This window comes from Sorex araneus, chromosome 1 (assembly GCF_027595985.1).
Source record: "Sorex araneus isolate mSorAra2 chromosome 1, mSorAra2.pri, whole genome shotgun sequence".
Classification (NCBI taxonomy): Eukaryota; Metazoa; Chordata; class Mammalia; order Eulipotyphla; family Soricidae; genus Sorex; species Sorex araneus.
Window position 1 is genome coordinate 39487923 of NC_073302.1, and position 25122 is coordinate 39513044.

At 52.4% G+C, this 25122-nt stretch overlaps 2 protein-coding genes across 6 annotated transcripts; both read left to right on the plus strand.

Moving 5' to 3' along the window:
* The first annotated feature begins 3288 nt into the window (after window positions 1-3288).
* On the plus strand, window positions 3289-15957 carry ATOSB (atos homolog B). Of its 5 annotated transcripts, none has more exons than XM_055122709.1 (9): window positions 3289-3387; window positions 11890-12033; window positions 12280-13249; window positions 13379-13437; window positions 13609-13714; window positions 13827-13985; window positions 14221-14289; window positions 14378-14553; window positions 14672-15957. In XM_055122709.1, the coding sequence occupies exons 3-9, from the start codon at window positions 12356-12358 to the stop codon at window positions 14823-14825; spliced, it is 1617 nt and encodes a 538-aa protein (XP_054978684.1). In that variant the 5' UTR covers window positions 3289-3387; window positions 11890-12033; window positions 12280-12355; the 3' UTR covers window positions 14826-15957. The 5 variants fall into 5 exon arrangements, with proteins under 5 accessions (XP_054978684.1, XP_054978674.1, XP_054978693.1 ...); XM_055122699.1 differs by lacking the exon at window positions 3289-3387 and adding an exon at window positions 3773-3885; XM_055122718.1 differs by lacking the exon at window positions 3289-3387 and adding an exon at window positions 8172-8228.
* A 1721-nt stretch (window positions 15958-17678) lies between these two features.
* On the plus strand, window positions 17679-21358 carry STOML2 (stomatin like 2). Its single transcript, XM_004600216.3, has 10 exons — window positions 17679-17829; window positions 18058-18195; window positions 18610-18709; window positions 19204-19262; window positions 19352-19453; window positions 19604-19738; window positions 19878-20022; window positions 20137-20216; window positions 20451-20579; window positions 21100-21358. The coding sequence occupies exons 1-10, from the start codon at window positions 17785-17787 to the stop codon at window positions 21220-21222; spliced, it is 1056 nt and encodes a 351-aa protein (XP_004600273.1). The 5' UTR covers window positions 17679-17784; the 3' UTR covers window positions 21223-21358.
* Window positions 21359-25122: the final 3764 nt, after the last annotated feature.

Here is a 25122-nt window from a genome sequence, read left to right on the forward strand (position 1 = left end):
TGCCTCAAGATTCTATGACATTGTAATCAATAATATACCCATTGTTTATGTGCCGGGGGTGGGGGTGTTGAAGTACAGGGACACTGGGCCACACTCAGCAGTGGTTGCTGAGGGCTTGCTCCTGGCTCTTTACTCAATGATCACTCTTGGCAGGACTCAGGGGACCTTACAGAGTATATCAGGGATTGAGCTCAGGTTACCACGTGCAAAGCCTGAGCAACAAGGACTGTGGCCCTCCCCCACCCCCAACAAACACTATATCACTGTCGTCCCATTGCTCATCAATTGCTTGAATGGACACCAGTAACATCTCCATTGTAAGACTTGTTACTGTTTTTGGCATGTCGAATATGCCACGGGTAGCTTGCCAGGCTCTGCCATGCAGGCAGGATACTCTTACCAAGCTCCCCGAGAGGGCACAATACACACATGTGCAAAATTTAACAAGATTATATAAATGTTCTCCTTTCTGAAAACATGTTCCTCTTCTCTCTCTAAAACCAAAACAAGAAAGTATCAGTATCCCTTTACCACAATTCACTGGATCCTTCCCCCTCACCATTTTCCTAATCTGGTGACCTCAGTTCTGAGGTTTGAGTACATGGTTTTGTTTTTGCTTGGTTTTGTCCGTTTCTCTGCTTTGTTTCTCTATATCTCACATGAGCAACATTATCCACCATAGATCACATATTTTTTTGGTTTTGTTTCTGGTCTACACCTGGCTGTGTGTAGAACTTACTCATGGTTCTGTGCTCAGGGATCACTTCTGTCAGTGCTCAGTGAATTATTAAGTGTGCCAGGGATCAAATTTGCGTCAGCAATGTCCAAAGCAAATACTGTAACCTCTGTACTATCTCCCTGCCACCCCCACTTTTTCTTTAAGTTGTTATGGAGGCCAAGATATGGCTTACTATGGAAAGTCCATGCCTTGCATGTGTGAAGGTTTGGATTTGATCCTAATTACTGCATTAAATAAGGAGGATTTTTCTAGATGAACAAATTTGTATAGATTATATAAATTTATACAGTACTTATACCAATACAAATGACTACAAGCCCAGTGGTTTTTTTTCCCTATGCAAAACCTTTCCAATTTTACTCTCTCTAAGATTAAAATATTTCAATATTGGGCCAGAGTGATAATCCAGTGCCTTTGCCTTGCACAGAGCCGACCTGGGTTCAATCGCTGGCATCCCATATAGTCCCCCGAGCACCACCAGGAATAATTCCTGAGTGCAGAGACAGGAATAACTCCTGACTATTGCCATCTGGGACCCAAAAAGCCAAAAAAGAGGGGGGATGTTAAGCCTTGCATGGTTCAATCTGGGGCCCCATGTATGGCTCCCTGAACACCACCAGGAATGTCCCTTGAGCACAAATCCACAAATAACCCCTGAGCACCGCTGGGTGTGTCCCTAATAACTAAATAAAAACAAGTTCCTTGGGGCCGGAGCAATAGCACAGCGGGTAGGGCGTTTGCCTTGCACGCAGCCAACCCGGGTTCGATCCCCGGCATCCCATATGGTCCCCCAAGCACCGCCAGGAGTAATTCCTGAGTGCAAAGCCAGGAGTAACCCCTGAGCATCGCTGGGTGTGACCCAAAAAGCAAAAAAAAAAACAAAAAACAAGTTCCTTAAGGACCACCATGACAATGATAGTTGGAAATGATCACTGAGAGCAAGAACTGAGTGCTGAAAGGAGGTAAAGTGATAATGCATGATACCCTTTCAGTAACAGTATTGCAAATCTCAGTGCCTAAAAGGAAAAATGTTGGGGGTAGGGAAGAAAAAGTGTCTGGGGGCTGGAGCCATAGTTCAGCAGGTAGAGGAGCATTTGCCTTGCACAAGGCCACCCAGGTTTGATCCCCAGAATCCCATATGGTCCCCTGAGCACCACCAGGAGTAATTCCTGAGTGCAGACCCAGGAGTAACCCTTGTGTGTCATCGGATGTGACTCAAAAAGCCAAAAAAAAAAAGAAGAAGAAAGAAGGAAAGAGAAAAAGAGAGGAAGAGAGAAAGAAAGAGAGAAAGAAAAGAGAGAAAAGAAGGAAGGAAGGAAGGAAGGAAGGAAGGAAGGAAGGAAGGAAGGAAGGAAGGAAGGAAGGAAGGAAGGAAGGAAGGAAGGAAGGAAGGAAGGAAGGAAGGAAGGAAGGAAGGAAGGAAGGAAGGAAGGAAGGAAGGAAAAGCAGCGTCTGCCATAGAAGCAGAGCAGGCTGGTGGAAAAGGTAGGGGGAAACCCGGACATTTTGGCAGAAAACATGCTCTGATGTTGGAACATTGTATGAAACTCAATCAAGAACAATTTTGTAACTGTGTATCTCAAGGTGATTCAATTTAAAAAATAAAAGAAACAACCAAAAAGTTCCTAAAGGCAGAGAATTTTCTTCCCTCCTTTTGTTCTCTAGCACACACTGGTGTTCAGTAACCGGGTTAAGTTAAATGCATGAAAGAGAAGAAAAAAATCACAGGTACCTAATTATGTGGCTCCTTCTTGCTCTAACTTGATTAGGTGCGATCCACCAATACCCTCAGCTGCTTAGAGAGGCGGCCCTGCGAATCGGGGTCACTGCTCCGCACGGCTCCGGTGCTGCCACCTACCGATGGCTGGGAAGCACAGATTCTCACAGCATCCCTGCAGCTGGCGGAAGGAGTTGGAAGATTGCTGAGCTAACTGAGTTGCATAGTTCTCTAGAAATGTGTACATAGATCCTTTCCTCCGATTGGAGACCCTCTTGTGCGGGGCATGAACACAGTCCTGTACCATTCATATGGTTCCTCTGTGACCACCTCCACAGGTACTGCCCGCGCACAAGCCAGACTTCGTACAGGGTAGGCAGAAACCTCTCTTCATCTGTGTGTGTGTGTGTGTCTGTGTGTGTATGGTGTGGTGTGGTGTGGTGTGTGTGTTTTGGGGATCACTCCTGACGGTGTGCGGCGGACCATAGGTGATGCCGGGAGATCGCACCTGGGTCAGCGGCATGCAAGGCAAGCGCCTTACCCGCTGTACTATCTCTCCCACCCCAGCAAAAACAAAGGAGGGCCCCTACACACACACTGCCCCTATTTCACAAAGCCCCTGAGACTCTTTGCACTGACTTATACCAGTTAAAGGCTTGCCCCGGCGCCAAAGCCCGCTCGGACTCAGCGCCCCGAGGCGAAGGCCCGGCTCGCAGTGGGCCCCCAGCCCAGGCGCAAGCTGGTCAGTCTTGGGCCCCCGGCCAGCAGCAGGAAGCCCCGCCCCCTAGACCTGTCATCACAGAAGCCGCACGTGGCCGGGGTGGGACCTCAGGCGACCTGCAGCCTTCACTTTGTCTCCGCCGCCAGTCATTGGGGCCAGCGCCGCCAATCAGAACAGCGGATCCGGGGCTGGAGCGCGAGCGCCCCGGGGGTGAGGCGAGCTGGAGAAAGGGGCTGGGGGGTCGGGGGAGGGGGGGGCGGCTGCAGGAAAGCCGAGGGATCCAGAGGGGAGGGGGCTGCTGCTGCTGCTGCTGCTGCTGCTGCTGCTGCTGTTGCTGAAAGGGGGCCTGCCTGGCACCGGTTCGGTCGGGCTGGAATCCGAGGGGCGGAGCGACCAAAAGGGGACGAGGATGAGGAGGCTAGCCAGCCGCTAGCCGAGGATCCTGGGGAGAAGGGGAGGTGCCACCTCCTGGGGGCGGGGCCTGCACGCCGGGGAGGAGTCTGAGGAATTACAGAAACGGGGAAAGGGGACCGACTGGAGGGGGAAAGACAGGAGGTGGGACAAGGGAGAGGGCGGGCCCGGGCCTGCGGGGGGGCGGGGCTCGAGCCCAAGGGGCGAGGTTTGCCGACCGAGGCTGCAGCTAGGGCCGCTCAGTAACTCCCCTAATCCACTACCTCCCCAGGTGCAACGGGACTCACGGAACTACAGGTGTGGGGCGGGGTGCGCGGAGAAGCCGGGGGCAAGGACTGGGGGTGCGCTTTGGCCGACGTGAGGAGGTGGGGGGAGGCACGCAAGGGAAGGAGAGGATAGAGCGACTGTGGTGGGGGGGAGGGGCAAAGAAGACAGTTGGGAAAAGGAGTTGGGGGTTCACTGTATGGGAAAGGAGGTGCCTTCTCCGGGGGCCCTGATGGGGTGGAGAGGGGCGAGAGGGCTTTGTGGAGGTGGGAGGTAACAGCGAGAGGGTCGAGGGCTGCTGGCTGATGTGAGAGGTTGGAGGCCTTGCTGGAGGGGGAGGGGATCTGAAGGCAATTTGGGAGGAAAGGTGCTGTGACGTTCAAGAAGGGCTGGCTGGTGGTCCAGATTGATGGGGCTTGTAGGACTAAGGGATGGGGCTGTACTGAGCAGTGGGGGTGGGGTGGGGGATGGGATTCCACGTCCCAATTCTAGGGCTTTGGGAAAATAACGATCTGCATTGTGGAGGCTCCAGGAAGTTGTCCGCGGACTGTGTTCTAGGAACGAGATGGAATGAGTGGCGTGGAGGAGCCTGTTTGCAGTGCACCTGGCTCTTCAACTCCTAACTCCACCCCTGGCTTGAGCACTCTGCCAGAGCCTCTGGGTGCTGTGACTCTTTCCTGAACCCTCTGCCATATGTCTATCAGAAACTGAGGTTTCTCCCCCCTAGCTGATATCCTTGGGGACTCCTCTTCCCCCTTCCCCAATTCAATTCTTGTAAATCTTCCACTCAGTTACTGTTCCTCAGAGGCCTGCCTTGGTCCCTGTCTTCCCCCTCCCCCCTGTTTTTGCCCTGCCCTTATGTTCTGGGTGTGCTCATTTCCCACTTCCTTCCTCACCCTGAGGCCAGGCTTGGTCCTTGCCCATCTAGGAGCCGTGCCCTGCCAGGGACTTTGTACTCATGGGCCAGAGACCCCAGTTGCCAGCAGCCAGGATCCAGATCTTACCCCCTCAGCACTACCACTGTTTCTCCCAAAAGCCCCCAACCCATAAATGACTAAAAGCTACATTTTTTACCACTTGCCAGTTGATTTTCCCACCCCTTTCCTTCTTCGAATGGGGAACCCTGAGGCCCTCAAGAATTCAGGGCTTGAGTCAGAGAGATAGTATAGCAGATAATGCCTTGTGTACTGCTGACCCAGATTCAATCCCCAGCACCAGATATAGTCTTCCTAACCTCTCCAGGAGTGACCCCTGAGCACAGAGTAGGGAGCCTTGAGCACAGCTAGGTGTGACCCCCTTCCTAACCCCACCAAAAAAATAAAAAATCTGGACTTCAATGGGAAGGGGAAATGGTGAGAAGTATTAAGGGTCTTTGATCTGTGTTTTGCAAAGACCCAGTATTGTAGACAGAAATTGAGAGGGGATGTGAGGTTCAAGCTCAGTTGGAAGAAGAATGGCCTTCCACATTTCTAGACTTGGAAGCTGTCAGAACTGAGACAAGGACTTAGTTTGAGGGTGAGGGGCTCCTAATTTTCCTTAAGGGACTTAATTTACTGCCAGGGTTTTTTTTTTTGGGGGGGTCGTGCATGTTCATACACCCCTGGGTTGCCTGAGAGAGGGTGGGAAAGGCCTGCCTTCCACACAGTGGCTGAATGAGTGTGACAGTGCTGCTGAAAGGGGCCCCAAGCCAAACTCCTCTTAGCCGACACTGGCTGGAAAGGGAGGGGGTGCTGAGGCCAGACAAAGCCTTGGGGTAGGGTGGGGTAAAGGAGCTGGCTGAAGCCTTTTGAGGAGGAGCTGATTGCTATGGTAACACAGCTTCCCAGCCTGTCACTCACTGGCTGGCTTAGAGTAGACTCAGTCCAACTTCCTTGGATCTGAGGCATTTGTTTGAGTGGTGGGGGCAAGGGGGAGAAAGGGCTTCAGTTTGCTTGTGCTTGGACTGGAACATATAACCTTTCTGCTTTGCACAAGCGACACAGCATTCAGACACTTGGGCCCATCCTCTGGAAGTTGAATATGAAATTCCATCTGAATTATAATAGATTAAGTGGAGAGACCTTCTGTTATCATCAGTTATACCAATCCTAATTCAAAGTCAAAGAGACCATGATTTTCTCCCTGTCTTACAGTGAAAGAGCAGGAGTTAGGACCCAGATCTCCTGATTCTTGTTCAGTAGGTCCAAGGCTCTTTGTTCTCTCAAAGCTTACTGAGCACCTCTTCTGTGCCAGGCAATGGTGTTGATTCTGACAATACCAGCTTAAGCAAAACAACAAAGTTGTTGCTCTCATAGAGCTTCTGTTTTAATAAAGGGAGAAAACTGCAGGGGGAAAGGAGCATAGTGGCTATTGATGTTGACATACCAAAATACAAAGCAGGGTAAGAATTTTGGGCAGCCAGGTAAAGGCTATTGATTCCACCATGCTGTTTTTCCATGCATACACTGAAGCTTGGAATAACTTTGATCCTTATCCCTGAACTATTGCCCTCTGACCTTTGCAGATAATAAAGGCTGGGCCTACAGTACAGGCAGTAAGATAGAAAAAAGGTGGCGTCATCAAAGTTCCTCTCCTGTAGTGCTGTTTGTCTACCTGGTTTCCCAGTAGATTTTACTAAGATAAGTAAGCTCTTATGTTGGTAGTCTGAAGTTTTATTCAAACTGCTGGAATTTTTCTTAATCCTGTTTCTTCGCTTTACAGAAATAGCAAGCCATGGCAACTGGTTTCTTTCTCAGGGTTTTCCCTGTGGTCTGAGGTGAGAAGGGGGTCTTGAGGAACAAAGTGTTATTTGCTTGTCCTTTCTAAATCTAAGGCACAAGGAGGAAGTAGGGGGAGAAAAACCTCTTTCACTGTCCAGTTGCAGCTTGTGGACCTTAGGCCTCACTACACCAAGAAGAAATAATCCTAGGCCTTCTGTGGCCTCTGAACTCTAGAGGAATGTCAACACACATCCTCCCCTCCCCACAACATTTCTGGAGAATCAGCCGTGAATCTGGTCCAGGCTGATGCCCATTCTCCATTTGAGTCTTCCCTCTTTTTGTTTCTGATGTTTGCTTCCTATATGTGTGGAGGACTGGGAGAAAAAGCCCTTTAAACTCCGAATTGTTTGACTGCTGACAAGTGCAGAGAGAAAGAGAATTTATTTTCTAAATTTCCTCCCCCAAAGACAGCCCCTGTTAAAGAGTGTCATATAAGGCCTAATCCTTGCAGATTTCTATCCTGGTCATTTAAAGACCAGAAGGACAAGAATTTGGAATGCTGGTTCTGCTGCCACTTAATATGGCTGGGTCTGGGCTGGACCTGGGGCCCAGTGACTCAGGGGGTGGGTGGGGAGTTTCAAGAGAACTATGAGTCATGGAGATGAGCTCGAGAGTTGGGGATGTTTCCCCCATTCTAGGCATCCACCTTCCTATCCCACCACCCTAGGTGTTCTGCCTCCCTGATCCAGGACCTTTGAACAGAACTGGTTGAGGGGATAAAGCAGCCTGATCTCAGAATGAAAGTTATGAGACACAAAAACGGATGATTAGGCCCTGAATTAAAATGTATCCCTGGGACAGTGAAATAGAACATTGAATGTAAGGTGCTTGCCTTGCATACAGCAGAGAGAGGCTCAATCCCTGGCACCAGTTTGATTCCTGAGCACCACCAGGAGTAAACTCTGAGCATAGCAGAGTGTGGCCAAAGACAAAATTTTTTTAAAATTTTTTTAATTAAATATACTCTTATTTCAGAGGCCCTTGGGGCTCCTCAAATGAAGGCAAAGAAACTTCAATATAGAGAAAGAAAAGAGTACACATTTCTCAATGAAAGAAGATAGAAATTACTTAATAAATTTTTCATTTAAATACTCCAGTATAAAAGTAGCGTCCTGGTCTCCAACAGTCCTCTGGTCTCTGGTTTGCAAAGCAGGGAGAGATGAATGGGAGTGAGGATATTTGGGGTCTGGTGTGGCAAGAGCAGACTGACTTTGAAGATTGTCAAACTGTGTCTATGAAAGCCCTAGGGCGTCCTATTAACTTGTCTCGGAAGAGGGAGGGCAGGGTGAGTGAGAAGTATAAGGCTTACGTCTTTGAAAGGGTTAAATAGCAGGGCAAGGAGCAGCTTTGGACTCTGGCAGCTGAGAGGTTAACGAGATGGGCGGGGCGACTCTGAGTAGGCCTGCCCCCTGGCGGACCAATGGGAGCGCGTCCCCTGAAGGGGGCGTGCTTCATACTTGAGGTCTTGGGAAGGCTGGCCCCGCTCGGGCCAATGATCCCGGGCGCTGTGTGCGGGGGGCGTGGTCTCAGGGGGGCGTGGCGGCCTCTGCCGCGGCGGAGGGGGTAGCGAAGCGCTGGGCGGGGCGGGCGGCCCCATCAGCTGGTAGGAAATGGCCTGTGAGTCAGAGGGGCAGCGGAGTCGGCAGCGCGAAGCCCGGGCGGCCACCGGGAGGGACAGTCGCGGGGAGGGGCGCGGCAGCAGCTGGGGGGCTGCGGGCTCCCGAGCCCGCTAGTGTTGCACACGAAGCTGAACTGAGAAGCGCCTAGCAGAGCAGGGCTCAGCCTGAGCCACCCTTTGTCTGAGTTGGGGGCCCGTGGCGGGGAGGTACCAGGGATTCGAGGGGAGGGACCGGGACGGGACGGAAGGGCCCGGAGCAGCGGCCGCCGCGGCAGAGCCAATTTGGGAGCGGGGTGAGTGTGTGCTAGGGGAAATGAGCGAATCTCTGAAGATCCAGTCGGGAATGGGGCCTGTCCCAGGCTGTGGGGAGGACAGGGGTGAGAGATTAACCTGGGAGGCTAGTGAGGGGTGCGGGGGAGGGGAGTGGGGGGGGGTCCTCCAGAACCAGGAACACGGGAGCTGACATGAGTCTGCCAGCTTGTTGAGAGGAGGTGCAGTCGGCTCCCCTCTGCTTCTGAAGGTGGAGCGTTCTAGCCAGCTGCCAAGGAATTGGTGAGATTGACCTTCCTCCCTCAGTGGTGGTCTCTGGGAACTGGCTTAGCTTGTGTGGGTCTGTATAGGATAAAAAGTGGAGCAGCTGCCAGCAGTTCTCCCCAACAGGATGAGTGTGGAAAGCACATGCAGAGGAATTTTTCCTGCCACCCTCGTTCTGGGTCGGAATGGATATTATTAATTCTGAAGGGAAGAGGAGAAGCCCAGGGCTTGTACTTAGACCAACACCTACTTCCCCCTCCTCGCAGGCCTAGCAGGTGTATGAGGGTACAGACTCCATGGTATTATGGGACTTGTTGTTTTTGCCGACTTTGCTCCCTTGGCATGTTGGGAGCTGTAGTCCTTGCCAGTCACAGCCTGGTACAGCTGTTGGACGCCAGCTGCTGCCCACCCCCTGCACAGAGTGAGGCTTGGCCTACTGCGTCCCCCCTCCGCCCGCCCTGAAGTCCTGCCCCATGAGTCAGCTTGAAGTCATGATCTAGAGCCAGACTGACTGGGTGGCAGGGAAATGAGTCTTCTAGCTTCTTATTGACAGGGCAGGAACCGGGAGGGCTCTGGGGTAATAAACAGATACCAGGCATGCTGGGGTCAAGGAGGGCAGCATGTCACCACCTGGCTTCCCCCAGGGCAAGGGCTCGGGAAGCCGCAGGGAGGAAGGACCTGGTGGGGGGAGTGCTAAGGAAGAGGCTCTTCCTGAATCTGTGTGGCTCCGGTAAAGGAAAGGAGGGACAGAGATTAGTACAGGTTGTACCTTCAGACAGCTCTGCCCTTGGCATTCTGCCCTTTCCAGCAGCTCCACCCACCTCAGGGAACAAGAATTTCCACAGGGATCCCAGTTCTAATGTGAACTCGGTGAAATAGCATAGTGTGGGGTACAGTGATGGCAATTTGGGGTAGGAATGCTTTATAGCACCCGTCTCCCTTCTCTCCTTACCACTCTCCCACCTCTGTGATTGCCGATTTCCCCCCATACAATTCATCTGCTTCATTCTGGGAGTTTTCCCCTGCACTGTTAGGACTGCTACCCAGATCTCTGAGGCTTGCATTCTTACTCTTTTTTGTCTCCATCCCTTGCTGTTGTTGTTTATGTTGGTGTGAGCTGGGGCCACACACTTAGCACAATTAGTTATGATGCTTGAAAGCTGCTATACTGGCATCAGGGGGTCAAGTGGTTTGTTAGCAGTGCTTACACATGTGCTTTCCCGGGGTCAGACTTGTTAGTTGTACACACACATTCTTACTGTCGTGCTTGTTGGGGGTAGCAGATTTGGCTGTGGAGTTCACCCACTGGGGTGCTAACACCCACCTGGTCATGGTGCTCCAGAGATGCAGTGTGCTACAGTACCAGGGTCCCAAACAGCAGCATCTCCAGAATCCTGCTCTGCACGTGTGGTCAGCTCTGGGGATCCACTCTTGGTCTCATGCTTGTGAGGCAGGTACTTTTGCCAACTCCCATCATTCCACCTTTGGTTGGGCCCTGCTATGTGCTTACACCTGTGGTTGGGGTTGGGCAGAGGAGTGAGGTCCAGTCCTAGCCTCAAGAACCCTCTGATCAGTTTAGATGCCTTACCCACAGGGTTGAACAGAACTGTCACTGGGTTACAGGAAGTAGTCACACTGCCAAGGGTGAGGTCTCAGAGGAGAGCAAGTGGGGTCTGGGGTTGTCAGAACATCGTCCTGGCTAAAGAAGGACAGGCCCTGGGCTCACATACAGGGTGTATTCCTGGAAACTGAAAGGGCTTTATGGATAGCAGGCAGCACAATTACTGTCTAGAAGAGGATCAGATCCCGGGCGACATTTCCCAGTGAAGAGAGATGACCTTCACCCACTCTGGGCTCTAGGCTAGTGGACCAGTCAGTGAAGAGTATCTTGTGACCTGGCAGAAAAGCAAGGAGTTGAGGGGGTGTTGAATGTGCTGGGAGGGCTAGAGGGGCTCTCCTAGTTGTTTCCAGCTCTCTGACTGCCGCTGCCTTATCTCTAGCTTGCAGGGCCTCCGAGGGGCGGCCCTGAAAAATGCCTGCTGGCAGTATCTCATCCTCCCCAGACTTGTTTGGGGTTAGATTTAGATTCTGTTAATGGGACGGACTGCTGTGGCCTTTCAGAGTTTAAGGCGAAAGGGCCTGCTTTGAGCTGAACTGAGGTTTGTTCTTCTGAGAAGGACTGATGGGGTGAGTTTGTATAAACCTCTGCCCTTCATTGGCTTCTTGGTCCTTTGATGCTAGACATATGGGAAGGGAGTTGTACAACTTTGGGCCCACTGAGGACTTGAATGGTGGGGCTGAATTTTTGCCCTTGCCATCTCTCAGCTGGCATGATCTCTTGGATCTTGGGGTATCATTTTTGTTTGGTCTTGGTGTGGGGACCACATCCAGCATTTCGGGGGAGCTTCCTAAACTGTGCTCAGGGATCATTTTCCTTGGTGCTGGATGGGGGAAGGGTGTCCATGCTTTACTGGGGACTGAACTCAGGACTTGTTTATGAATATATGTGCTTCAACCCTTAGAGCTGGCTACTAGGCACCTTTTTTTTTTTCTGTTGGGGTCATACTGGGTGATGCACAGGGGCCACTCCTGGCTCTGCACTCAGGAATTACCCCTGGCGGTGCTCAGGGAACCATATAGGATGCTGGAAATCGAACCCAGGTCGGCTGCGTGCAAGGCAAACGCCCTACCTGCTGTGCTATCACTCCAGCCCCCTTGGGCACCTTTTTGACCTCTGTTTTCACTCAGGGCAGGGGTGACCCTGCCTACCTGAGCCTGTAGTAGGTATTGACCTTGACTACTAAGCACCTGTCTCTATTTACTTTTCCCCTAGGGTGCTGGGTATTGAATCTGGGTCAGCCTCATGCAAGGCAAGCTCCCTACCTGCAACACTAGTCAGTGCTCTCCAGCTTGCCTCTCCCATCCTTATTTCATGGAGCCAAGACCCATCTTGTCTCTGACTCCATAACCAGCCCAACACTGCCCCCCACCCCCGGGCCCCAGACCCCAGGCTTGCCCATTTGGTGTGAGGCTCTCCTCACTGGGAAGGCAGAGGGCCCATGGTGAAAGAAGAGGCCTAGCCCCGACTTCAGAGATCCTGGCTCAAGCCTGTGTTTCTCCCCTCAGGGTCTGGCTGAGCCCAGGAGCTGCACGGGATGGTGGCAGTCACCTTGCCAGTGCAGCGGGCATGGACCAGACTGCAACCTAGAAGAGCAAGGCATCAGTCAAGAAGAGGAAATACACAGCTAGGCTTCAGGCCTCTTTTTCGGGGTGAGTGCCTGGGAGAGCTGATGGGGGAGCAGGGGCAGGGGAGTAGGGCAAGAAGACATCTGAGCTAAGCATCCCCTCATACCAGAACTGGGGAGTGGCCTCTCTGTGTCCTTCATCTCTGGGGCTTTGTACATCTCCACCCCACCAGGACTCCAGAAGGTCACTTCAGGCCAGCAAGACTCAGAAGGAAGGAATAAGATTATTTGTTTGGTCTGACCCCCTTTACTTCTCTTCTCTTTTGTACAGATGTCCCCAGGCCCCCCAGCCCAGGCCCAGCATAAAGGCTGTGTGGGGGGGCCCCCCTGACCCAAGGGGGAGCTTCATGCGCCACGTGCAGGCGGAGCCGTCTCCATCCTCAGAGCCAGAGGCTGGCCCTTCGCAGCCCGCAGCCAGGCAGGGGGTCCTCCAGGGTGGCCTTTTCATGGGCTACAGCCCGGCAGGGGGGGCAGTGTCCCCCGGGGTCTACCAGGTATCCATCTTTTCCCCTCCATCTGGTGCCTCCGAACCTCACAGGGTCCTGAAGCGGCCAGCCCCACCCACCGAGGGCCCCCGGGAGCTGAAGCGAGGCCCAGGGCTGGGGGCCAGAGAGGGACTCCCCCCTGAAGACCCACCTACCACAGGGCTCTTGGGGCCAGAGGGACTGGGGCCGGGACTGGGCGTGGCCAGCCAACATTTCTGCCATCACGGCCTCTGTGTTGTGGAACAGGGAGGCAGCACCACCTCACCTTGGACTTCCGGGTTTCAGAGTCCCCTCTGGCCCCCATCAAATGCTTCCTGCGATACTTTGCACACCAGAGACTGGGCTGCCCCAGATCCAGGGGGACAAGGATCGCTGGGGGAGTGCCCAGGGCCAGCCCCTCCCGGCCAGCTGCACACACTTGACACTGATTTGCACCGTCTTGCACAAATAGGGGGCAAGAGCCCAGTAGCCGGGGTGGGCAATGGGGGCAGCCCCTGGCCTAGGGAATCCCCTGGCACTGCCAATGGGCACAGTCCCGAGCACACACCCCCTGGCCCTGGACCTCCAGGCCCCTGCCCCACCAAGCGAAGGCTGCTTCCTGCTGGAGAAACCTTGGATGCCAGCTCTGAGGATGAGGGGCCAGCCCCTCGGAGGCGCCGGGGATCCCTGGGCCAACCTCCTGCTGCCAACAGTTCTGATGCCAAAGCCACACCCTTCTGGAGTCACCTGCTGCCTGGGCCCAAAGAGCCTGTGCTGGTAAGTAGGGAGTGGAGGCAATGTGTGGGGAAAGGGAAAGAACTAGGGCCTGTCTCTATGCTGGCTTGTGATGAACCCCTGAGCCCACACCCAACACCCCATCTTACCCATCCATCTCCCCTCCCACAGGACCCAGCAGACTGCAGTCCCATGGGGCGGAGGCTGAAAGGTGCCCGTCGCCTGAAGCTGTAAGTAACCAGCTTTTCCCTCTACCCTGTCCATGAAAATGGGGGCAAAAGTCCATTTGATCCTTTCAAGACCAGGCAGGGACCCCAGGGCAGGAGCCTCATGGGGGAGGATGGGTGCAGGCATTCCAGATCACCTCCAGCATGCCCACTCTGTGTCCCCTCCCCTGCCAGGAGCTCTCTTCGAAGCCTCCGGAAGGGGCCAGGCCTGCTGAGCTCCCCCAGTGCCTCCCCTGTTCCTACCCCCGCCGTCAGCCGTACCCTGTTGGGCAACTTTGAGGTAGTTCCCCTTGGGTTTTGCGGGATTGGCGGGTCCTGGGGGAAGTGGGTTGGTGGATAAGGAAAGGGCGGGGCCTCTCTTTCATAATGTGTTTTTCTCATGCCTGCCCCAGGAATCACTGCTGCGAGGACGCTTTGCACCATCCGGCCACATTGAGGGCTTCACAGCAGAGATTGGAGCCAGTGGATCCTACTGCCCCCAGCATGTCACGCTGCCTGTCACTGTCACCTTCTTTGATGTTTCTGAGCAAAATGCCCCGGCCCCCTTCCTGGTATGACCTAACCCCAATCCAGAGTGAGCTCGATCAGAGAACAGGCTAGAGGGCAGGACAGAGACAGGACACTATCTTCTGATGTCCCTCATTTGGGAGTGTCTCAGGGCCAGGTTGGGCCTTCTAATGAAGAGCAGGGAGAGGGGCAGGGCCTGGCCAGGATGCAGAGTGAGAGATTACAAAGTGGATGAGTGTTCGGGACTCTCCATGGCTGATGGCTCCATGGCCTTCCCAGGGCGTCGTGGATCTGAACCCACTGGGGAGGAAGGGTTACAGCGTGCCCAAGATGGGTACCATCCAAGTGGTGAGTTTCTCCCCTGGACCAGGGGGGTGGGGAGAGAGGCAGGCAGCTCCTAAGCCCTACTGACCTTGCTTCTCCTGCCTGCCCCCAGACCTTATTTAACCCCAACCAGACTGTGGTGAAGATGTTCCTCGTGACCTTTGACTTCTCGGACATGCCTGCTGCCCACATGACCTTCCTGCGCCATCGCCTCTTTTTGGTGCCTGTGGGTGAGGAGGGAAATGCTAACCCCACCCGCCGCCTCCTCTGTTACTTGCTGCACCTCAGGTGAGGACAAGGCCCTGGGCAGTGGAAGGCCAATGAAGAGGACCCTCTTCCAAATTGGTTTGCTCTTTGCTCTTTGCCTGTCTTCTCTCCACTGACTTCTCATCTCGTCTTCCTCCAGGTTCCGAAGCTCCCGCTCAGGCCGCTTAAGCCTACATGGAGACATCCGCCTGCTTTTTTCCCGTCGGAGCCTGGAACTGGACACAGGGCTCCCCTACGAACTGCAGGCTGTAACAGAGGCCCCTCACAATCCACGTTATTCACCTTTGCCCTGATTGCCAGTGCCCTGAACTCCTATGGGTCAGGGACCTGCCCATCTGCTCATCCTGGACAGAGAGATCATGTGGATCAAAGGCGAGAGACTCTCCTGGCTTGAAGTAAAGCCCTCGCCATGCTCATGACCAAATTGGTTATTTGGGTGTTTCCAGCTTCAGATCCTTGCCACACTCTGCCCTATTCTGAGTACTTCACGTGCCTGCCCCCCTCCTTGGATTTACCAGGCCAGCTTAGATAGTGGGGAGAAAGGAACCAGAGCTACCCTGATTGTCCCAAGTTCCCAGGCAAGTCATGCCAGCGTTGCCTCCCTGTCCTGGGCAGGGGCCACTTATTATTTTATTTATTTTTAATTTATAATTTATTCCAATTGGATTGCCTTGGTGACCACCCAAACCTGAAAATTGCCATTGCCCCCCCTCCTTTCCCACTCTCAGATACTGCTCCGCCCTCAGGGGCTGAATAGGCTGAGGTGATAGCTGTGGGAGAACTGGTCTCCCTCAGCTGATGGCAGAGAGGTTATTCCAGAAGGACTGAGTCGCTAGCCAAAGACTCAGCCTCCCCTGTCCTTCCTAGTCTTTTCATGTTCACCACCTTCTGACCCCTCTCTGAAAACCAACTTATATGTGTGTGCACAGGCATATACATATATACAGCCTCTGTGTGTATGATATGTGTGTGTGTGTGTGTGTGTGTGGTGTTGGTGTGAGTGAGAAAGAATAATGTGTGCACATACATCTTGAGTGTTAACCACCCTTCATCTCGGGCTTCAGACCCCACTGTCCTTCTCCTCCTGCCTCTGACTCCTTACTTTGGGGTCCTGACTGAGGAAGGTGTTCAGGGGGCAGAGTCAGGGCCATGGACTGGGGTGCCTCCTCTCACCCGGCCAGACTCTGACCCAACCTACCTCAGCTGGGGTGAGGGGTACCCCTCAAACTCAGACATGTGGTTCCCAACTATCCTACTCCCCACTCCACACTCTAATCAAGCCTTAGCCCTGACTCTTGGGACTGGGCTGAGGGGAACAAGCATTTGCTGAAACTTGAAAAAGAAAAAAAAAACACACAGGAAAAATTGTACCTGGTACTTTTTTTTTTTTTAGGGAAAAAAAAAGAATAAATTCTTGTTTGGAAACTTGAACTAAGCCTTACTTTTTCTGTTGGGGAGAGCTTGGAAATAGGAATGAATGCTTCATCTGGAACTGGTATTCTTTCTTTTCACCCAGAAAGGGGACAGTAGACCTGAGACCATGAGGTGATAGCCATGAGGTCATAGATGAGGACCCACAGATTCTTAGGATCACCCATTGAAACAAAACAAAAGGGCTGGAGTGATAGTACAGCAGGTAGGGTGTTTGCCTTGCATGCAGCCAACTTGGGTTCGATTCCTGGCATTCCATATGGTCCCCTGAGCACTGCCAGGAGTGATTCCTGAGTGCAGAGCCAGGAGTAACCCCTGAGCATCACCAGTTGTGACCCAAAAAGCCAAAAAAACAAAACAAAAAGAAATTCACCTCACGGAACATTAATCTGGATCCTTTTTTTACCTTTTGCTTTTTGGGGGGAGTAAGAGTGTGTTTAATCCACACCTGGTTGTGCTCAGGGATCACTTTTGGTACTGCTTTGGGGACCACAGATGGCAGGGGTTGAACCTGGGTGAGCTGTGTGGGAGGCAAGCACCCTACACACTTATACACTACTTCCCACTGTACCAATTCTCCATTCCATGGATTCCACACACCCCACCCCCACCCCTGCCAGCAGTGTGGAATATCAAACCATGGGTCTCACACTTGCAAGGCAAGTGATTTACTACTAAGCTACATCCTGGGCCCCCAGATTTGGACTCATACTGATTCTCTTCTTAAAAATTTTAGCACTTTTTGGGGCCGGAGCGATAGCACAGCGGGTAGGGCGTTTGCCTTGCATGCGGCTGACCCGGGTTCGATCCCCGGCATCCCATATGGTCCCCCAAGCACCGCCAGGAGTAATTCCTGAGTGCAGAGCCAGGAGTAACCCCTGAGCATCGCTGGGTGTGACCCAAAAAGCAAAAAAAAAAAAAAAAAAAAATTAGCACTTTTTAAAAAAAATCTTTTGGAAGAGAACACGAGGAGATCCTGGCTCTGCACTCAGGAGTCACTTCTGAGTCTCTGGGGACCATAGGTTATGCCCAGGATCAAACCCCAGGACACCACGTGCAAGCACCCTGTCCATGTACTATCTCTCTGGTCCCAGCACTTCTGAGCTTGAGTGCTGTGATAAGTAAAAGGAGGGTGGCTGTCTCTTAAGGAATGAGCCGGAGTATAGTGATGTGTGCAAGGCAGCATGCTCCAGACAAGGTTGAAAGGTGGGGCACCGTGCAAGGAGACCACTCTCGATAGACCCTCGATAGACAATAAGCTGTAGTGCCTTGGGGAAAGAGGGATGAGAGAAATATCAACCCTATTATCAAGCACTGTTAGGCCAAGTTACCATAGCAACAGGAATGGGGTCAGTCCCCAGTGGGAGGGCTGGATACTACACAGCAGGACTACGAGAGCAAGTCTCTATGGCAACCATGGCGAGAGTCAGCGCCAGTCCCTTGGTCGCCATGGTGACAGGAGCGATTTTACGTTCAGAAGGGTAAATTGAGTCTGGGTGGGAGTTACAGTACTATATGAGATGTGTTTCTCAGCCACCTGCACACGGAAAATCGCCACCACTAAGTCAGGATCTTGGACTCGAACCTCAAGAATCAGAACACTCTTCGGCTTCGGGCAGTTCTACGTCTGCATTTCAGAGAACTACTTAAGGAACTATTTGTGCCCGGGAACGCTGATTGGCTGAGTGTGAAAGGGAAGGGACGACCGGAAGTCGTCCCGGGGGAGTGGAAATACGGGAGGAAAGGCTCCGGTCTGTTCAGCTAGAGCGACCGCTCTGCTCCACGTCTCGTTGGTTCCGGAGGTCGCTGCGGCCGTGGGAAATGCTGGCGCGCGCGGCGCGGGGCACTGGGGCCCTTTTACTGAGGGTGAGAGCAAGACAATCTTCTCCAGGGGTCGGGCTAGTGATCACTAGTGTCTTTGGCTGGGAAGGAGCGGGATTCTAAGTTTGGGGTGGGGGCCGAACGCCGGGGTCAGAGGTCACGGTGACCACGTGAGTGATTCTCCGAGGACCCTTGAGGGTCGCGGTTTGGGGAGGTGCCTTCCCAGCAGGTGCGAGTAGTTGGGTGTCTCTGATAACTTTCTCCACCCCTCAGGGCTCTGTGCAGGCTTCTGGCCGCGCTCCGCGCCGCGCCTCCTCCGGATTGCCCCGAAACACCGTGGTACTGTTCGTGCCGCAGCAGGAGGCTTGGGTGGTGGAGCGGATGGGCCGATTCCACCGGATTCTGGAACCTGTGAGAGTCTTGGCTCCTCCTCCCCGGGACTGGCCTGATCCCTGTTCCCTCACGAACCCGGGAGTGGGCCCCGACCCCAGCTTTGGCTACTGACTCTAGTCTGACTGCTGACCATCAGCCCGTGTGACCACCTTTCCTTCTGGGCACTAGGAGCCCACAGCCCCTACCCCCAACGCCTCCTCCTTGCAAGTGTCGCCTACCCACCTGCTCCTCCACCTGTTTCTGGGGAGAATCTCGACACTGCCTCCATTCAGAGGCCTCAACATACTGCCCTCATGGATTTCCCGTGACATCCCCAGCCTTCTCCCTTTCTGGGCTTGCCCCCTTAAGTTGATTCCCTACCCAGTCCAGGCCTAACTTGGCTCTTAGCTCTGCCTCTCCATCCTTCTGAGGACCCACGGCTCTTCTTCCCAGGGCTTGAATATCCTCATCCCTGTGTTAGACCGGATCCGATATGTGCAGAGCCTCAAGGAAATTGTCATCAACGTGCCTGAGCAGTCGGCTGTGACACTTGGTGAGGGTTGAAGGGTGAACTGGCTACCCCTGAGGTCATTAAGATGGTTGCTAGGGCCAGAGAGATGGTATAGCATAAGGCACTTCCCTTGCATGCAACTGACCCAGGTTTGATCCCTGACACTGCATAAGGTCTCCCGACCCTCACCAGGAGTGATCTCTGAGCACAGAGATAGGAGTAAAACCTGAGCATCACCAGGTATGGCCCGAACACACATACACCCCTATTTATTTCCCCCAAATTTTTTTAATATGAGGAGCCAGAAAGATGTGGCTGATCCAGGTTCCATTCCTGGAACTATATATGGTCCCCCAAGCTGCACTAGGAGTGACCAGTGAGTGGTCAGGAGGAAGCCCTAAACACTTCAGGGTATGGCCCCAAAACAAAAAAAGATGTGACTGTTGGAGATCTAGTGCTTAGGACAAACAGTTGGTTTTGATTGGCTCCTAGAGGCCTGACCTCGCTCCTTTTCTTTCCTCTCCCTCTCCCCACAGACAACGTAACCCTGCAGATTGATGGAGTCCTTTATCTGCGTATCATGGATCCATACAAGGTATCTGTCCCACTTTATTCAGCTCCTGAGATGCTCTCCTCACTGATACCCAGCATCCAAGCTTCTTAACTCATCTGTGTCCCTCTCAGGCCAGCTATGGTGTAGAGGACCCCGAGTATGCCGTCACCCAGCTAGCTCAGACAACCATGAGATCCGAGCTTGGCAAACTCTCCCTTGACAAAGTATTCCGGGTAAGGACTTCTGAGCCCGAGTTGGGTTTGAAGACGCAGACTTGGCACTCTTCAGTTCTCTCTGGAGATCAAAGCCAGTCACAAGCCTTTGTCCATTTAGGCTCCTGGTGGGTTGGTTGAAGCCATCCAGCTACTCTTCTCTCCCTCCAGGAGCGGGAGTCCCTGAACGCCAACATTGTAGATGCCATTAACCAGGCTGCTGACTGCTGGGGCATCCGCTGCCTTCGTTATGAGATCAAAGATATTCATGTACCACCACGGGTGAAAGAGTCCATGCAGATGCAGGTGGGATGAGGACAAGGACTTCTTGGTGCTTCGGTCACACAAGGATCCACCTCCCTCCCCTGTTTTGATGGGTACAATTGCAAATCTGCTTAAGGTTTACCCTGGGTTCTTGTTGATGGAGGTTACTGGGCGCTTCTAGGTGGAGGCAGAACGGCGGAAACGGGCTACAGTTCTAGAATCTGAAGGGACCCGAGAGTCGGCTATCAACGTGGCAGAGGGGAAGAAGCAGGCACAGATCCTGGCCTCAGAGGCAGAAAAGGCTGAACAGATAAATCAGGCAGCAGGTCAGCAGAGGGTAGAGGCTGAGGGAAGAGCAGGGGGCTTGAGGGTTGGTGCTGAGTTAGGAGCTCTGGGCTACCCTGACCTCACAGGATCAAGCTTTGTCTCTTTTCTTCCAGGAGAGGCTAGTGCAGTTCTGGCCAAGGCCAAAGCTAAAGCTGAAGCTATTCGCATCCTGGCTGCGGCGTTGACACAACATGTGAGAGGCCCTTGGTCAAGAGTGGGGGATGGGGATTGCCAGGAGAAGGGGTTTGCTCATTGGCCCTTGGGAGAAGTTCCTGGCTAGCGGGTTCCATCAAGCCGATTGTATGATATCCGGGTTGTGGTCTGCATATCCTCTTTCCAGGAACTTTACTTCCCCCACCCCGTCCCCCTGACCCGTGTTTCTCGAGCTCAACTATAGTCTCTGATTTATTCCCTCCCATGGACAAAGAATGGAGATGCAGCGGCCTCACTGACCGTGGCTGAGCAGTACGTCAGCGCGTTCTCCAAACTGGCCAAGGACTCCAACACTGTCTTGCTGCCCTCCAATCCCGGCGATGTCTCCAGCATGGTGGCCCAGGTTAGGGCGCCCTGACAGCCCAATGCTGAACCCCAGGCACCCCGGCACCCCTATCCCCACTTACCTGCCATCAAGGCCTTCAGTGTGTGCCAAGACCTTCCTTCCCAGCATGAACACATCTGTCAGAAAGAGACCCTGGGAGCTGGGGAAATTCTTGAGGCTCATTTTGGTTTTTGTAGATAATCCCTTTGGTATTGTAAAGGTTAACCCTGCTCTGGTAGAGTTTAAGATTCCCAGACCAGTAACAAAGAGAGAGCACAGCGGGTCAGGGGCCTACCTGGCACTCGTCCTAGCTGGGTTTGATCCCCAGCACTGCCTATGGTCCTCCAGCACAGAGCCAGGAGTAAGCCCTAATCACCACTAGGTGTGGCCCAAGAAAAACAAAAGCAAGATTCTTAGAATGACTCAAGGCCCAGATTGAAGGTGGGGGAGTGGGGGAGGATCCTGGCCCCTGGACCCTCCCCTTTCTTTTCAGCTGCCTGCTGCCTTGTGTCCTCATGCTTTTCTCTCTGACTCGCAGGCCATGGGTGTGTACGGGGCCCTCACCAAAACCCCAGTGTCAGGGGCCCAGGACTCCAACAGGAGCAGCAGAGATGTCCAGGGCACAGATGAGGATGAACTTGATCGAGTGAAGCTGAGTTAATGGAGCTGCCGGCCTTGGCCAGGGAAGCTGGCGACAGAGGAGTAGCACTTCCAGGCTCCAGCCTCCCTGCTGAGATTTTGGTTATTATTTTTTTATTTGAACTTTAATCATGTAATAAACTCGCCACTGGCAAACAGCTCCCTGTCCTCTTTGATTGGGAAATGAAGTTGGGAGAATCTGCTGTGTTTTCCTTGGCTGCCCCCCTACACCCTCCAGACACGTTGGGACTTAGGCGTGGACTCCTCCATGAGCAAGAAGGAACCTCATGGAAAGTGCACTCATCCCTCTGCATTCAGAAGAAGCTGTGGGAGAGGGTAGAAGGACTGAGCCACATGTCTGCTGAGCAGCCAGATGGAAAGTATAGTCTCCCTCCTGTTAAGTGTGGGGCTGAGAAGTGGAGGTAGGTGTTGCGGGGTGGGGGTGTTTCATGGGAAAGAACTTCCCTGAAGACTGGTGGAGAAGGAGGTTGGGCCACACTCAATGCTCAATACTCTTGGCTTTGTGCTCAGAGATCACTACTGGTAGGACTCCGGGATGATACACAGTGCTGTGGATCAAACCCGGATTGGCTGTGCAAGAAAACTGCTGTCCCTGCTGTACTATCACGTCAGCCCTTCAATACTGTTAATAGCAGGGTTTCATGCTTACAATCTTCAAATACCAAACCCAGCACCCACTCTAACCTCCCCCCTGCATGGTAAGTTGAGTCCTGCAAACCAGTTCTCAGGTTCTGTTTGCCTTTGGCCATTTGTAATTCCCTCACTATGTTTCTTTACCACATATAAGAGAGGTCTTTCTGTATTTTCTCTCCATACTCTTGAGGGTGGGCTGGAGTGATAGCACAGCAGTTGGGCGTTAGCCTTTCAGGCGGCCGACTTGAGTTCGATTCCTCCGCCCCTCTCGGAGAGCCCGGCAAGCTACCGAGAGTATCGAGCCCGAGCGGCAGAGTCTGGCAAGCTACCCATGCGTATTGGATATGCCAAAAACAGTAACAATAAGTCTCTCAATGAGAGACATTACTGGTGCCCGATGAGCAACGGGATGACTAGAGGGCATCAGGGATTGAAGACTTCCATTTATTCAAAAACATTTAATGGGGTTGAGGGCCGGAGTGATAGTACAGCAAGTAGGGCATTTGCCTTGCATGCAGCTTATCGGGGTTCATCCCCAGCACCCCATATGCCCCCCTAAGTTCACCCTGAGCACAGAGCCAGGAGTAAGTCCTGATCTGGGTGTGGCCAAAAAATAAAAAGAAGTTGCCGTGCGTGTGTGATCCCCTGGGTTTGGTTCCCAGTGCTATTAAAACAATAAAACAATAATGTGTACCACAGACTAAAAATCAGTTCTAGACACTGGCTACAGAAGCAACTGAGGCTCACAGGTCTGTTTTCTGAGAATCCAAGGTCAGGGAGAGGCCCCTGATGGTGCTAAGTGCTGTGACAGACAGAAATTCTGGCAGAGGGGGAAGGTACCAGATCATGGGGCAGCAAGGTTGTCAACTCTGCCACCAAGGCTGGGAAAATGAATCCACCAGGATAGGATCTGGGACAAGAATGGGCAAGCCCATAGCTTTAGGAAGTTGGAATATTCAAAGAGTTGTTTATTGTGGCTGAAGGGTGTGGTATGGGGGCCATGTTATAGATAGCGATGTGGTAGATGCCAGGACAATTCCCAGTAACTTTGTCCTTAGTGAAGGGAGGAACTGAGAAGAGCTGCTTTCCCAGGCCAGGAAGAACCTTCATAAGATTAAGGTGGTCACATGAGTTTTGGATTCAGTTGCCCAGTTACAGTGTGCACAGGGACTGGAAAGGCGGGAAGTCAGAAGGATAGTTAAGAAGTTGCTTTTGTGGTGCTGGAGAGGGAGAGGAAGCCTGCACAAGAGGCTAACTAGCAGGTCAGAAAAATAGTACAGGGGTTAAGGTGCTTCCATTGCATGCTGTCCATCCCAGCTCAAACGCCAGCACTGCATACGGTCCCCCAAGCACTGCCAGGTATAACTCAAAACCAAACTAAACAGAAAAGGGATGATCAGGGTTCAACATACTTCTGCATTGGAAGTTTACATTTATCTATTTGATAACTATTGCACACCAACTAAATGTTAAGACACTGAGCATAAGGAAATAAAAGAATCCCTTACTCTCAATGAACTTGCACTCTGTTTTCCTTCTTTTTGTTTTGTTTTTTTTTGGGTTATACCCAGTGATGTTCAGGGCTTACTGCTGGCTCTGTGCTCAGGAATCACTTCTGCCAGTGCTTAGGGGACCATATGGGGAATTAAATCTGGGTCAGCCATGTGCAAGGCAAGAGCCTTACTCAATGTACTGTCTCTCTGACCCCAACCAATGAACTTTACATTCTATTTAGAAGGGTCAGAGGACCAGAGCACTGGTACTGCAGGTTGGATTCTTGCCTTGCAGTTGGCTGACTCAGGTTCAACCTGTGATACCCCATATAGTCCCTTGAATCTGCCAGGTGTGATCCCTCAGTGCACAGCCCAGAGTAAGCCCTGTATACCACTGGGTGTGACCCAAAGAACAAACAAACAAACAAAAATAAAGTCAGGTTATTTGGGGCTAGAAGGGACAGTTCATTGATACGATGGATTGTGATTTGGGAATCAGGGAGATGGAGAGCTTTAATAATCAGTAGAGGGCTGCAGAAAATTGAGCTTAGAGTGATGAGAGGGAGACCCATCTGGACATCTGGGAGTAAAGCTGGCCAACTGAAAATGCAAAGGTCCTGAGGTAGGACCCAGAACTGGAAAAAATGGGCCTTGTTCTATGCAGGAGAAGTCCCTAGTTTCTCTTGTACATGTTTTCCTCTCTCTCCTCAGATTGCCCTCTCTAAATTTCTTCCAATAAAAATGATTTTGTGAGGAGGAGGAGGAGGAGGATTCAGGCGTATGCCTTCCGTGCATCTCACCCTAGTTTGATCCCAGCACTGCATGGTCCCCCAAGCATTGCTGGGTATAATCCTGGTGACCTCTGCGTAACATTGGGGTGGCCTTGATGGATCCTGGTAGTGCACCACTATATCCTCAGTTTGTGGCACAGAAGCACAGAATCATCTGGCTGAGAATTGCTGGGAGCGACCTGGGTCCTCAGCAGTGTTTGGGAACCCCACCCCTCCCCCCCAAAAGAGCAAGGAAGTGGCAGCTAGATGAAAAAGAGAAGTATGTAGTGAGTGTGTGGGTGTCTATAGGAGCTTAGACAGTACTCTGAGAAGCCAGAGTAGAGGGTTTTGTTAGCTTTCATAGCCTTACTGAGATATAATTCCATTTCAGTTCTCCCATTTAAGGTGAGAATTCAGTCATTTTTTCATATGATCACCTAGCAGAACAACCACACTTGTAGGATATGCCCTCCCCACTCAGACTCAGTTAGCAGTCACTTCTCTCCTGCCAGCTTTAGGCGTTCATTAACCTATGCTATCTCTCAGTGTTTATGTGTTCATATCACTGAGATAGTACAATGCGTGGTGCAGTACAATGCGTGGTATTTGTGACAGATTTTTCATCACTTTGCATAACGTTTTCCAATGGATTAACATAGAGTAGTAGTACTTCGTGTATGTGTGTGTGTGTGTGTGTGTGTGTGTGTGTGTGCGCGTGCATGTGTGTGCATGCTGGGGCCACATCTGGTGATGCTCAGTACCGACTCCTGGGTCTGCTCTCAGGGATCCATGTGTGGTGCCAGGGATTGAATGTGGATTAGACATGTGCAAAGCAAGTGCCCTACTGACCGTACTATTAATCTGGCCTCCTCTTTGTCCACTTTTAAATTGAATTGTCTTGAGCTGGAGAGACAGTATAGGAGATAAAGTGCTTGCCTAGCAGACCCTGGTTGAGGAACAGCACTATATATGATTCCCTGAACACCTCCAGGAGTGATCCCTAAG

What these genes read in the sequence shown, in the direction of transcription:
- ATOSB (XM_055122709.1), top strand. Translation starts at nt 12,356, where the DNA reads ATGCGCCACGTGCAGGCGGAGCCGTCTCCATCCTCAGAGCCAGAGGCT. An exon ending in GGTGCCCGTCGCCTGAAGCT is followed by an intron (nt 13,438 to 13,608) that starts GTAAGTAACCAG and finishes CTCCCCTGCCAG; the next exon opens with GAGCTCTCTTCGAAGCCTCC. An exon ending in TGTTACTTGCTGCACCTCAG is followed by an intron (nt 14,554 to 14,671) that starts GTGAGGACAAGG and finishes GTCTTCCTCCAG; the next exon opens with GTTCCGAAGCTCCCGCTCAG.
- STOML2 (XM_004600216.3), top strand. Translation starts at nt 17,785, where the DNA reads ATGCTGGCGCGCGCGGCGCGGGGCACTGGGGCCCTTTTACTGAGG. An exon ending in GTATCATGGATCCATACAAG is followed by an intron (nt 19,263 to 19,351) that starts GTATCTGTCCCA and finishes TGTCCCTCTCAG; the next exon opens with GCCAGCTATGGTGTAGAGGA. An exon ending in CTGCGGCGTTGACACAACAT is followed by an intron (nt 20,217 to 20,450) that starts GTGAGAGGCCCT and finishes CCATGGACAAAG; the next exon opens with AATGGAGATGCAGCGGCCTC.